This window comes from Arvicanthis niloticus, chromosome 11, assembly GCF_011762505.2.
Source record: "Arvicanthis niloticus isolate mArvNil1 chromosome 11, mArvNil1.pat.X, whole genome shotgun sequence".
NCBI classification, from domain to species: domain Eukaryota; kingdom Metazoa; phylum Chordata; class Mammalia; order Rodentia; family Muridae; genus Arvicanthis; species Arvicanthis niloticus.
The window spans coordinates 41680294-41694431 of record NC_047668.1 but is presented as its reverse complement, the minus strand read 5'-3'; the positions used below and the strand labels follow the sequence as shown (position 1 = coordinate 41694431).

At 47.9% G+C, this 14138-nt stretch overlaps 2 protein-coding genes across 5 annotated transcripts in view; one reads left to right on the top strand and one right to left on the bottom strand.

The window, feature by feature from the left end:
* The first annotated feature begins 645 nt into the window (after positions 1-645).
* On the top strand, positions 646-13976 carry Iah1 (isoamyl acetate hydrolyzing esterase 1 (putative)). 2 transcript variants are annotated; one of them, XR_004607835.2, is made up of 7 exons: positions 646-816; positions 1326-1378; positions 1845-1993; positions 3526-3687; positions 5065-5186; positions 6980-7222; positions 7877-13976. XR_004607835.2 is itself a non-coding variant. In XM_034513875.2 (6 exons), exons 1-6 carry the CDS (start codon positions 736-738, stop codon positions 7160-7162), a joined length of 750 nt encoding a protein of 249 aa, XP_034369766.1. In that variant the 5' UTR covers positions 646-735; the 3' UTR covers positions 7163-7313. The 2 variants fall into 2 exon arrangements, 1 of the variants encoding a protein (XP_034369766.1); XM_034513875.2 differs by lacking the exon at positions 7877-13976 and having other exon boundaries at positions 6980-7313.
* The window catches only part of Adam17 (ADAM metallopeptidase domain 17), a 43389-nt gene continuing 37096 nt past the window's right edge, over positions 7846-14138 (bottom strand). For all 3 annotated transcript variants that reach the window (XM_034513873.3, XM_076942073.1, XM_076942074.1), the window contains 5 exons: positions 12545-12675; positions 11512-11590; positions 10624-10712; positions 9787-9837; positions 7846-9371 (listed from right to left, as the gene is read on the bottom strand). In XM_034513873.3, coding sequence (XP_034369764.1) covers positions 9021-9371; positions 9787-9837; positions 10624-10712; positions 11512-11590; positions 12545-12675 — 701 coding nt within the window. In that variant the 3' untranslated portion in view covers positions 7846-9020. The remainder of the gene's footprint in view (positions 9372-9786; positions 9838-10623; positions 10713-11511; positions 11591-12544; positions 12676-14138) is intronic.

Here is a 14138-nt window from a genome sequence, read left to right as displayed (position 1 = left end):
TGAGAGATGCTGAGAGAACCTGGAGGCCAGGTAGGTAAAATATGCACTTCAGTTCCTTGTAAAGATGATTGTCACCTTTCTCAAGGGAGTGCTTCTTCAGAGCACAGTCTCCAGCCAAAGAACTTCGCCCATGTAGCCTGTCTTGTCTACCTCCCCTCTTAGGTGTGTAAACACTCCCGGCGCTTTGCTAACAGTGTCCGACTCTTCCTTAAAATGAAATTTCTATAAAACGGCCAAATTCCCATGTCTTTGACCTATACCAAAAGCCTAGGGCCCCCATAACACACAAAAACGTATTACATAAAGCTAAACATTTCCTTTTGATTGCTGGGGCACGATGCCTTGAAGTCAGGCGGTCTGCAGTGAGGGAACCTGGACAACTCTGGCTTTTAAAGCTGTGTCCTTACCCTGTCCATCAAGGCCAGTAACCAAGGAGAGGCAATCCCCCACTTGGGCGTGGCCAAAAATGGACGAGTGGGCCTGCTAAAAATGAAGTCTCCATGACACCACAGCTATCCTCCGTCTCAGAGAGGGGGGTTGGGGTGAGCGGCCCAAAGGATCCCCAGTCTATGGACTCACTCGGCCTGGTCACGCGGGCTGCAGGAGACCAGAGAGCTAGGAGGCTTGCTCCGGAGCTCGCCCAGCCCACGGCTAGCCACGCCCACTGTTAGCTCCGCCCACGGAGCGAGGAGCCTCCACATCCGGCGCGGGCCTGCGGGTTCAGTGCTTGTCACCATGTCGCTGTGCGAGCGAGCGGCTAGCGGGAGCTCTCTGCTCTGGCCTCGCGTGTTGCTCTTCGGGGACTCCATCACGCAGGTACCCACCGCACCCTCGGCTGCGTCTGCGCGCGTGTTGGGGCAGCCCAGGCGCGGTTCCCCTCGTGCTCCGCGGGCCGTGCACCATCGCGAGCCGGTGCGGACGCCGGGCTGCCGGAGTCCGGGGCTTCTAAGTGGGACTTCGGATGGCCCGGTGCGCGTCGGGGTGCACGGGAGCTTAAAGGGTCCGCCTTCGCTGCCTGCAGTCTCTTGCGGGTTCTTCACCGAAGCCACTTTGAACTTTGAACCTCGCTTAGTTCACCTCGCTTCCTCAGGCGGCTTAGGTCCAGTACCAAGTGGTTTTGAAAACAATGCGTTCAACAGTATGAAAAAGTAACCCTAACAGAGAACATTTAGTTCCCAATTAAGGAAATTCCTCAAGATGCCTTCCTTCAGGGAGATAAACAAAAAACACACGTGTCCAAATGGAGCCCGCATCTAAAGGGGGCTAGCCCACCACCTTTGCCATTGTGTATAGCTGCGTGGATAGTAACAGGCCTTTTTCTTCAGTTTTCTTTCCAGCAGGGTGGATGGGGCACATTGCTGGCTGACAGACTAGTCAGGTAAGAACAATTCCTACATTGTACTTGGCTGCTTTCTGTTGGGAAGCATAGTTGAAGATTGATGAGGTGGCATTTATCTGTTAGCTTTCTCTTCCTGGGTACATGTTAAAGGGAAGGAACACAAGGCAAGCACAAAATCAAGTTTATTACCACATGAGATCCGGCAGCACTTGCATTGGCTGGTCTGCCTCCCTGGAATCTTCCAAATCACTGAGTTTCTGCCTGTTAGCAAGTTTCTAACGGTCCGTGCTTGCTTGGTTTAACATCTATCCGGAAGTCCATTTTAGAGTCACCACTAAAATGTATAGATTTAGCCCCTTGTATGGGATTCATATCTCACTGGGGGCCACGAGGAGCGTGAGCGCTCCCATAAAGAACAGAGGCCACACGGTTACTGTGGCCAGTTCCCAGGACCAGAAGCAGCCCTTTGCTCATAACCCGTCTTTTTTTAACCAATTTATTTCAGAAAGTGTGACGTTCTGAATCGTGGATTTTCAGGTTACAACACCAGATGGGCCAAGATTATCCTCCCGAGACTAATCAGGAAAGGGCCTGGTGTGGAAAACCCGGTGGCAGTTACAATTTTCTTTGGTGCTAATGACTCTTCACTCAAAGGCAAGGACATCTCTAGATCATTTTTGGTTTTCCTGGGACTCAAACAAACACATGTTTGCTCTTTCACCTCCCTGCTTCTGTATCTCCCAAGAGAAAGTTTTCCAGAGAACTGTGCGCTCCTGGGGCCCGCCTGTGTGGGCTTCTTTGGGCTTTGATGTGGTTAGCGTTGGCTCAGGTACACTAGTGCTCCTCCACATGACTGCCTCATTGATTCACCTGAAAGTACTGTTCATTGTTAGTTCCTGCCTTCTAACGTCCTCAGCTGATACAGTTGGCAGCAGAGGGCTCCTCAGGGCATGTGCCCTCTGGTGAGAAAAAGAGTGTCTTTTTTGATTAGGTTTTTGGAGGGCTCGGCTCTGGGACATGCACCCTCTGGTGACAAAGGAGGGTCCTTTTTTGTTAGGTTTTTGGGTTTTTTTGAGGCAAAATCTCCTGTAGCCCAGGCTGGCCTCAAACTCACTAGGTAGCTAAGGCTAGCTGATCCTTGCACCTCTACCTCTCAGGTGCTGGGAGATAGGTGTGTGACACACAACCTGGCCTGTTGCTGGTTTTTGTTGTTGTTTTGGCTCCTAAAATTACACAGGACTGCGGAGAAAGACTGGCCCGGAATACATAGAAACAGCAGCAGTGGCCTGGGTGGTAGGTTCATGAGTGACTTTGCTTTTTACTTCCTGTGGTTTGCATGGAGTCTGCAGAGAGTCTTGTGCTTGTGTGCCAGCCTGACTGGAAACAAGCCTGCAGAGCAACTTCACACACTTGACTGGGTTTCACAGCTGACCTAAGAGGCAGACCTGCCATTACCTCAGTTCCCAGTGAGAGCACTGTGAGCTTCAGAAGGTTAAGCCACTAGTCAGTGAAGGTCGGGATTAGATGGGGGCAGTCTTACGTCACAGCCTACAGATCCAGCCTTATGGATGATGGAGAACCTAGAGAAAAGGCTTGTACACTCAAAATGTCCTAGCCAGCCTTCGAGGCCTGAGCTATTAAAGAGGAGGGAATCTTTTCTTTATGTCTTGGAACACAACAGTTCCTCAGTGACACTGAAAATTTGCAAAAATATATTCCTGCCTGGGAGCGGTGGCACATACTAGTGGTCTTAGCATGGGGAGGCTGACAGAAGATCACTGCATGGTCCAGGCCAGTCTGAGCTAAGATTTTGAGCCAGTCTCAAAACACAAAGGGGAGGTCACACAGTGCTTCAAGTGGTTGCCTAGAGGCACAAGTTCAGTTCCCTTCCCAGTCTGACATAAAACTAAGGCTGAGTGTGTGCGTGAAGGCCTTTAATCCCACCCAGCACTTGGGAGGTCTGGGTAAGGGCAGGAGGATCTCTGTGAGTTCCAGGCCAGCCTGGTCCACATAGCAATTTCCAAGTTATCTGGGCTACATACTAAGACCCCATCTTGGCTATATAGTGAATTTAGAACCTGTCTGGGCTATGTGAGACTATCCCAAAAAGAAAAAAAAAAAGATTTAAAAAGAAACAAACGTATATTGGTTGTCTGTTATTTCTGAGATACACCTATCTTGAACAGATGAGAACCCCAAACAGCATGTCCCCTTGGATGAATACAGCACCAACCTGAGGGACATGGTGCAGTACCTGAGGTCTGTGGGTGTCCCCAAGGAGCGAGTCATTCTCATCACGCCACCCCCGCTCTGTGAAGCGGCCTGGGAGAAGGAATGCATCCTGAAGGGTGAGGAGCACAGCTCGGCCTGTCAAAGCTGAGTGTGGGTGCTGAGGGCTTCCACTCAAGGGAGGGGCCTGTCCACTTTCAGTCAAGTCTTGCCCTAGAGCAGTGGTTCTCAACCTTCCTAGTGCTGCGACCCTTTCAGTCAAGATGTGGTGACCACAGCCATGAAATCATTTCATTGCCACTTATTTCATAGCTGTAATTTTGCTACTGTTATGAATCTCAGTATAAACATTTTTGGAGACAGAAGTTTGCCAAAGGGGTTGCGACCCACTGGTTGAGAACTGCTAGACTATTTTTGACATAAATTGGGGTGTGGGGGGGTTCTGGTTGTTTTAAGTCAGGAAGGCATTGATGACCCAGAACCTACTGTCTGTAGTTGCCAGACACCAAGATGCACACACAGCCCACTGCCAGCTGCAGCAGCTGGGCGGCCAGGTGCTCACAGCAGTCCCCATCTGCAGCATTCTCCCCTGAGCGCTCTGCAGATGGCTGCTCCTCCAGTTGCCAGGAGCCGCTCCCGTCTTGCCTCCTTTGGCAGTTGGAAAAGTGTGATGATGGTAAATGCCTCCACTTTCCTTCCATGTACATGGTCTGTCCCTTCAGCGCAGCAGCTCTCATGCTGACACACTTGACTGAAAAGGTGTCCAAGCTGCATGAAACCGGAGGACAGGTTTGACTGGGACACATTAATGGCTTTTGAGCACAGGTCTGCTGTCAAAACTGGGGAAGTTTTTATTTCTCACACAGTGGTCAGCCTGGCTCCTACTATACCCCAAATCCCTTCCCTAGCCCTCAGGAAGCTGAGATTTCCCCCCCACCCTCCAAACACACTGGGTAATTTGGGAGGTAGGCAGCACGCATGTGTTAAATCTGTCCGTTTTATACTGGAATCTGCACTAATGGGATAGGCATGGCTGTCACGTAGACTAGAAAAGCCTCAGAGTGGTTGAGCATGCTGTTCACAGGTAACAGCCGTGCAGTAGCAGGCTCAGGCAATGACTAGTCTCCTGCAGCCTTTGCCCACATTTCTGCAGTAGCTGTTGGTTGCATGTTGACACTGGGGTCTCAGTGGCAGTGTGTCTCTCATGATCTTGATGTTTCGTTCTAGCCATGCCCTTCCTTGCTCTTTACCCAACTCACTGGGGTCTGCATTCTAGCTGCCTAGCCTCTGTACCCCGACCCTGGGGCCTTAGGAGCCTCTGGCTGCTATAGCCAGCTGTCCCTCCCCACTGTGTGCTTCCTGCACTGTGTAGAACAGTACCATTGTTGCAGCCCCCATGCTGGCATCAGTGGCACTTAGAAACTGTCCAGTCCGTGTAGCCTTGAAAAGCATCGGTACCAAGTTTGCCAGTGACCTTCTGGAGTTTTCCCCAACAGGTTGCAAATTAAACCGCCTGAACTCAACTGTCGGTGAATATGCTAAGGTGTGTGTACAAGCAGCCGGGGACTGTGGGACTGATGTCCTGGACCTGTGGACCCTGATGCAGAAGGACAACCAGGTACCATGGTTTTCTCAATCCTCCCACAGTTGTTGGGATCACACAAGCCAACAAGATGTGTGCAGCTTTCCTAGAATAGCTCTTTAGATGGGCATGGTGGTACACGTCTGTAATCCCAGAGCCTGTGAGGTGAGGGTAGCCCTAGCTACTGGGCATGTTTGTGCCCAGTTTGCCATATAAAACTGTCTCTCAAAAGACAGGCCAGCCATACTTTTCACCAGGAAAACTGGCAGACGAAAGAAAGGCCTGGAGGAGCTGAAGCAGCTAAGACAGCCAGAACCTTAGCTAAGGGTTACCTTGAGTACCATAACTGCCTTAAGTCAGATATATAACAGCAGGACAGAATTCAAATAGAACAGTGATGTATATTCACTAACAAATCCACTGCTAGAGTGATATTCTAGTTGAATTATTTTGTCTTAAAGCCTGAAAACACACACACACACGTATATATGTATACATATACACACAGAGATATATATGAACATATACATGGAAAAAGCTAGTTGTCATATGAAGGGCATCCCCTCAGGAGGGCAGCTGGACAGTTGTGTAGTCACACACACACTGACAGAGAATGCAGCCATCCACTGTATAGTTTTTTGCGGCATTATCCATATTAGGCCCAAAGCTAGAAGTAAGTCACTCATCTTTCTGTAGGTGACCAGGTAACCCCGAGTCCATGGAATCTTGAGAAGTGACAACATCTAATGTAGGGTCCAAAACACAGCTAACACTGATAGGAAAGGAGGGCTCTCGAGTCACGTACGTGGTTCCAGCTGTGTGACATCTCAGACAAGGCTGTAGTTACAGTAGGCCTGTCCCCCGGCCTACTTTTTACTCCATAGTTAAATGCATGTTCTGTGGGATCAGCTGAAGGTTATTTACTTGTGATGCTGAGACCCAGGGAGGGAGCTGAGGGGAGGGTATTTGAGGGAGGTGGTATTTGAAGTACTTGGGGAAAGGAGGACCCACTCTGCCCCAGTTCATAGCTGCTTGGTTTTGCCATGTACACAAAAGAACAACTCAACACAATCACTAAACCAGACACTAACTCTCTCCTCCCCTCATTAACCCATCCCCTTCTCCATGGACCAGGAAGGGTCTGATATTTTGATAGTTCATCTGTAAAGGAGAACATGGTACTGCTTCCTTACTGGAAGAATGTAACAGGAGCAGAACCTGGATTAGCACTGGAAGGCAGAGACCATCGGGGCATCTTCCACCACTGCCTGGTTTTACACACTAAGTTTTCAGGTTTAGAAACTCTTCCTTATAGATCACTAATCAAGAACCATGTTGATGGGAAAGGCCACTAGAACTGTAATTCTCAGCCTGTGAACAGTCTTATAGGGATTAGGCAAGTGAAGATTCCCCCTAGTCAGAATGGGCCTCCAGTAAATCCTGGGTTCACATAGAGGAGTGATGGAGACTGGCCTCAGCCCAGGCTTCCTATTCAAATCCAAGTTCCTATCTCCCCAACTGGCCCAAGCACTAAGATGACATCAGAGAACCCTGAGCCCTCCTGTCAGTCATAGGCACTCATTCAGCCTCCCTCTGATAACATGCCATGACATCCCAGTTCAGACACATGAGGAGCCATGATTCTGAGAGCTCAGATCTGGTAGACACAGGAGGACAGGGCAGCAAGGGTCCTGTACCCCAAGCACCTGTGTAGAAGCACACTGAGGCCTCTGTGGTCCCATTCCGTGCACAAAGCACAAGGGCTGCTGAGCGCTCTGGGCCACCCTGCGGAGGGAGCACTGACGCTAACATTACTCCTCTCCCTCCAGGACTTCTCACGCTATTTATCAGATGGTCTGCATTTATCACCAATGGGAAATGAGTTTCTGTTCTTACACCTCTGGCCGCTGCTGGACAAGAAGGTCTCCTCTCTGCCATGGCTGCTTCCTTACTGGAAGGATGTGGAGGAAGCAAAGCCTGAGCTGAGTCTGCTGGGAGACGGAGACCATTAGCCTGGGAAACGTTCCCAAAAATGAGTGGCTCATAGCATTCACATCCACCACCTCAAGCTGGTAATCACAAACGCTCCATGAACATGTGCATAACTCTGTTCATAATTCACAAACATCAAGAGATTGATTAAATGTTTTTTTCCAAGCTTAACTTCTATTCATGATTATTAATCAAAAAATCTACTAACTTGTTTTTCAGGGAAATGTTATATACTTAATCCATTGTTTTGATATTCAGTATTTATTGACTGAAGTGAAGCAGGGACCATCAATGCCATAGCTACAGAATATACCCTGAGCATCTTATTAATTCTGTACATGGCAAAAAAAAATACAATTAAGACAATTTTGGTTTAAAAAAATCACAATTTTATAAAAATGGTTTTCTTATATTCTGCCAACTGTTTCATTCATACATACACCCACACACCCCACTCACCTTATAGCAAATCCTCAAAGTGTATCTAAAATATAAGACTATCGTGACTAGTAAAAAGAGCAAATACCACAAGGTATATGTTCAAGTATTAGTGTAACAGATATCCTCAGGAGAGACAAGGCGCAGGCTGGTTAACTGTCCTCAGAGTTTATAAGTTCTCTTGGTTAAAATGTGTTGGCTGGTGAGCACATTGCAATTCGTAGAAGAAAAAAGCTTTCATAACTAGAATTTATAGAAATCAGAATTCAGGCTAATGGTATTTATTCCTCACACAGTAAGTACAGTGCATCCATGGTTCTGAAGCACCAAAGCCAGAGGTCACATGAGCATCTACTTGCTGAGACTGAAGATCAGTTCTTCCAGGGTGGGACCCCAGATGGCAGCACCATTCTCCCACCCCCACCCCCTCTTCCTAACCACCTCATCAAATCCCAGCCTATCCAGAAGTGGTTCTGGTAAGAGTACCTGCTCACCGCTCAGCTCATACTGTGAGGCACTATAGGGTTTGTGGAGATTGCCACTTCTTACGGCACTTGGGTTTTTTAAAAATTTTATGCATGTGAGTGTTTTGCCTGCTTGACTGTGCACCAAATGCATGCCTTGTGTCCTAGAGTTCAGAAGATCATCTCCCCTGGGATTGGAGTTACAGAGAGTTAAGAGCCACCAGGTGGGTGGGTGCTGGGAATGAGACCAAGTGCTCTTAACTGTGGGGCCAACTGATTTTTTTTTAAGGCAAACAATGTTAGAGATATGTGAAGATACTTTTGTAAAACGGAGAGACTGCCCAGTGAACCTGGGGCTAAACAGTTGATACGCCATCTTGAAGTTCATGTGGCTGTTTCTATAGACTATTCCAGAAGCTATTCATCTTCATCTTGGAAAGGACTGCTCTTAAAGCAGATGGTCCTAAGTGTAGACAGGACTCTCCGCCTACAAAGAGTTCAGTGCTGAGACAGGCCGAATTTGGAGATAACGTACAAGCAGGTTTCTCTTGCTCCTCTTTTACTTGAAGCTCCCCCCCCCCCAAGTATGTCTGTGTTCCAGTCATCCTCACTGCTAAGTGCTTCACTGTAGTCAGAGGACACTTACAGTACACAGAAAAACAGACTGAAGGCTTCATCAGCACTGTCACCAGGGACTTGATCCAGCCTTATTTTCTGCTTTTGCACCACAGGTCAAAGGAGATTTTAGATTATAAAAGAAAAACCCAAAACCTGAAAGCCTTAAGTAAGTCAGATTTACCTTAGTTCTTCAAAGGGCCTACACACACAGGATGTCATGTGAAGGTCAGATCACATGACCCACACCTGTTAAGTTGCTTCCCTGTTTCTCAGATCATTACAATCTATGTTTTGATTCAGGTCAGCTCTATGGAACATCTGCAGGTACATGTCCTCCAAGAGCAGGCCAAGGCCCCCACTAGCACTCCGTCTCTTTGCTGTCAACTCGGCTCTGACGCTGCAGCTTGAATGAGGCGGCCTTTTCACTCCTGGTGACTGGGTGGTCTGTGAGATCCTCGAAGGACTTGGCAGCTGCACCGCTGTTGGGGAAGGGGTCCTTCTCAAAGCCATCATCGTCCACATGTGAGTCCGTGCTTGGGTCTTCCTGGATGGTGTCCATCCTCTGGTGGTCCAGTTTTGGAGCCGCAGACACTGGCGGCATCATGGCAGCTGGCTGCAGGGCCTGCAGACGACCTGGAGTCTGGGGTGCAGGAAAGGGCTTGATAATGCGAACAGATGCTGAATCCATGCTGCTCAACATCTCAATGTTCTGGAAAGGATGGGGAGAAATGAATCAAAGGTCATTATGTTACATAATTGCACCCAGAGTAACCCTGGGCTATGCTCGCGCTAAACCTAGTGCTGGGCAAGGTGCTAGCTACCACCCGAGCAGGAGCTCTGGAGTGAGATGCTCGGACAACTGATCCCTAGCAGATCCAAGACAAGAACTCAGTGCTGAGAGCTTAAGTCACCACCTGTGATTATGGAGAACCAGGTTCTTCTCTGCTAGCTTTCCTCCCATGCAACTAAGTCAAGTGTGCCAGAGTCATTTTTTTCGGGGTCAGCCACACCCAATCAGATGCTTGTACCTTCCCCTGGCCCAGGAGGGAGGAGCTCTTGCTAAGGCCTTGTTAGTGTGACTGAAGCACAACTAGAGACTGGTCTGGTTTGACATGTGTACTTACACTGTGATGAAACAGAGACAGGGATTCATACTGCTTGTCCAGTTTCTTATCCTAGAAAGCACAGGGAGTGAAAATGTCATTCTTCCTAAAATTCAAAGGAACCCAACCCTCAAATGGTGAGTGCTTCCTGCTTACTGCTCCTAAAGCTGAGTGAACTTAAGACCTCAACTGTAGAGTGATGCAGGATGTGTCTCAGCACTGGAGCAGTCACCTTGACACACTTAAGCCATGGGTCTGTCTGCCACCCCTCCACGAAGTACCAAGAAGAAACCCAAGGGACAGCAGGTTCACTAGCTGAGAGCACATTTATGCAGCCACACACACACACAAGAAATGCTGTTCTACACCAGCAGTGACATGGATATAAAAGAAGAGGTACTTTAAGGCCTATTTTTCAAAGCTAGCTTAGACTGGGAGGAGAACAAGAGGGTTTATGTACAACAGGTTCAGCCCAAGGAAAGAACTCAGGTAGTCGGGTGTGGCAGTGGGTGTCTACCGGCTGTTGTGTGAGACAGCCTCATGTACTGAGGCTGCTCACTATGTTCCTGGGTGTAACTTTGAGCTCCTGGTCCCCCTGCTTCTATTTCCTGAGTGCATGTCCTATTATATAGTTTATGCAGTGCTGGGAGGAACACAGTCCTGTGTAAGCTAGAGACACCCTCTACTAGCTGAGCTACACGCCCAGGCGCCATTCTGCCCACAGCCCATCAGTAGGTCTCTAGGGAAGCTGTCTTCAACACCCATAACAGCACTGACAACTCTTTTGGTCAATCTTTCAATTCAGAGTTGCTCAGCACTTTTGTAAAACGTTTGATCACTTCAACTTTGGTGACTTACCACACAGTGGACAAGAATGCTGAAAGGAATCCAAAATATCAAGGAGAAAACCAGAACAGACCCAACGATGTTATCTGCCAGAAACTTCCCTGTGAATTATCCAGACAGGAAACATCTCAATCACATTTCACAAGCCTACTACAAAACACTCCTGGGTTTCATGGCCAGGCTGTGCTTGGGGATGAGGAGACTAGAGCAGTGCCCACCTCCTGTGAGGACTGCACCAGTAGGCCAAGCACAGCAGCTTAGACACTGCTTTGATTGCCTGAAAACTATTTTATAGCTAAACTCTATGGGGTTTTGCCTTCTATAAGTTTGAGATCTACTGGTAAATAACTCTTAGATTAGCCAGAGTGAAGGGACTGAACCATGTTCAGGTAGACCACTCTCCTCTGAAAACCCATGCATGCAAGACATATGGGAACAGACCTGTAAATGAATTTATTTTGTCTTTGACAACAAAACTGTTTAAAAATTTTTAACAGGTTTTAAAAATTGTTTTATTTATTTCCAAATGTTGCCTCCCTTCCCAGTTCCTCTTCCCTTAACCTCCCTTTTCCTGTGTTCTGCATATACATATCTGTGTACTATGTGAAGGCAGTCCCTGAGAGGCCAGAAACAAACGCTGGATTCCCTAAGGCTAGAGTTACAGGTAATTATGAGCCACCATGTGGGTGCTAGGAATTGAACCCAGGTCCTCTGGAAGAATAACCAGTGTTCTTAACCCTGAGCATCTCTCCAGCCCCCATTAGAATCATTTCATAACAAGTGTGGGGAATACTTCAGTCTTCTGTTGCAGGATCACAACTCAAACTCTGAAACCACACCCGAGTCACCATGGGAATCAGCTCAGATCCTGGTAAATAATCCAGGAAATATTTCACTTACCAAAAGTGTTGATGCTCAGCTGGTCAATGAAATCCCAAAATCGCTCAATTACATCTTGTACTCGTTTCTCACATTTGCCCTATAAGGAGAAAAGATACTGCACTACCCCAAACAGCATGTTTAGAACTGACAGAGCCTCAGAAAATCAATGGGCATGCAAACAGTTCTGCTGAGTGGCCCACCTGGACACAGGATGGTGATTCCGATATGAAGATACCCAAGAAAGGAGGCATTTTCACAGTAAGTCCCTTAAAAAATACCTGGTGCAGTGGTGGGGCTAGGTGTGTTCAGACAGGGTGTCCTGTATATCTCAAACTGGGCTTGTCTATCTGTTTAGTAACGGCTAAGAATACAGGAGTGTGTTGTCACACCTAGCACAGAAGCCCATTTTTAGAATGACCAGGATAAGACTCAAGAAAACTCTAACCCTAGGAATACCTTGGTTAGAATGACAGCAATTATATCCACAGTGGACAGGGAGGGCTTTAGAATATGAAGTACTTGATTTTGCAAGCAAAGGCAATGCAAACACAAATGCTGTCTTCTTACCTTTGTAAGCAGTGCTTGCTCCCATTGAGTGTGTACAGACAGGGGCTGTGTACCATTGAGTGTGTACAGACAGGGGCTGTGTACCATTGAGTGTGTACAGACAGGGGCTGTGTAAGGTGAACTAGGCAGGTGTTCTAGGGCTAGTGCAATCAAAACTCAGCTCAGAGACAGAAGACCTGGGGAAGAAGCTTGCTTTTTGTTGTTTACATTTTGAGACCAGATCTCACTAATAACCCTGTCTGGCCTAAAACTCTTATGTGACAGCACACTGGGGCAAGGCTGTGTGGTAGTCTTTACTGTCTTAGCTGGATTCAGACAGAGTCCTAAGTTCCTGGCTTGGAGAATGGACACAGACTGTGAAATTGGGCAAGCTGTGATTCTAAAGGAGGCAGAGAGAGTAGGAAAGACCAAGGCTGCTTAAGTAGCCAGAGCCACACCCTGTGCCTCTCTACAGATGCATAATTCTACAACAGGAGATACTTACATTCATGTCACAAAACCCTACTGTACAGGGCTTCCCTTTCCTCAAAAATAAGTTTTTCTGCTCTGCATCAACATAAGGCACACACGGGCCAGACAGGTTCCTGCAGCACACCTTGCACGAGTTGTCAGTGTCTGAAAAAGAAGCATCCCGGCTGACATCTAGTCTGTGACCTCCCTCCCGGATGTGAAAAGCTGACCCTGCCCAGGGCTGAGGTTGCAGGCAGAGTGCCTGCATGGTCAATGTGACGGCTTGGGTTCCAGGTCTAGCACCACAAAACGAAAATGGCCCAACATTCCCAAATTAATATTCCTCAGCTCTTCACATTAAACAATTACTAGCTGGGCATAGTGGCACATACTTTTAATCCCCGCACTTGGGGATCAGAGACAGGCAGATCTCTATGAATACAAGGACAGTCTGGTCTACATAGTGAGTTCCAGGACAACCAGGACACAAAGTGAGACTCTGTCTCAGAAACAGAAAAAAGAGATGATCAACAGAAAACTTTGATGGGTTAAGCTGAAGTATGCTCTCCGTCTAACCTGCCTAATGTTCTTCCAATGCACCCTCTGGCCCACCATGCCTGTCACCGTGCCAGCTTCCATCCCTGGCTTCTCAGTGAAAGGTCTACCCTACCCTGGGCCAATGATATGCGCACCACAGCCTGGACTTGACAGCACCTTCCCCAGGAGGAGTTCTGATACCATCTGGAGTAAAAGTCAGCAGTAGGCACCAGATGTGTGAACACTCAGAATTAAAACTTTACCCTCCAGTGTAACTTGGGAGAGTCTGACTTTGCTCTAGTGGGGAAGCTACGTTCACCTTCAGGAAAAAGGTCAAGTAGAACACAAAGCAAGCCAAACAGTTTTTATTACATTATCAGAGGCTCACTGTGGCCTAGACTTTGTCTTTCCAAGGAGCAGCAGGTCTGTTGCCTTCACTCAGCCATTTACTGCAGCTGTGTTGCCTTTGCTGCTCAACCACAGACCTCATGCTAGGCAGACGCTCCCAACAGTGACATCTCCACACAGAACAAAGAGCAGCCATCAATCCAGCAGCTCCAAAGTGGAGTGGAGCCAGGCCCTGAATGTCCTTAAGCCTCTCTTCAGACCTAGTGATTCCAAAAATAAGAGCATGGGAACCCAAGGAAAACTGAGACTAGCAATAAAAGGCTGCTTTCCCAGGCTGCCCCAGCAAGGATGAGAGGGTGGCAGACCTTGGCGGCATCAAAATTCCACCCAGGGGCTGGACAGACAGCTTAGTCGTTAAGAGCACTGACTGCTCTTCCAGAGGTCCTGAGTTCAATTTCCAGCAACCACATGGTGGCTCACAACCATCTGCAATGGGATCCAATGCCCTCTTCTGGTGTGTCTGAAGACAGTGACAGTGTACCCACATACATAAAATAAATAAATCTTTAAAAAAAAAAAAATCCCACCCAGAGGACAAAGTGGCTGCCAAGCTTGAAACCCCGAGTTTGATTCCTGAGACCTAAATGTTACTAGGTGAGAACTGATACCCTCAAGTGATCATCTGACCATATGTACATGGAGGAAGGTCCATATATATAAATGCATGCACACATATGCATGCA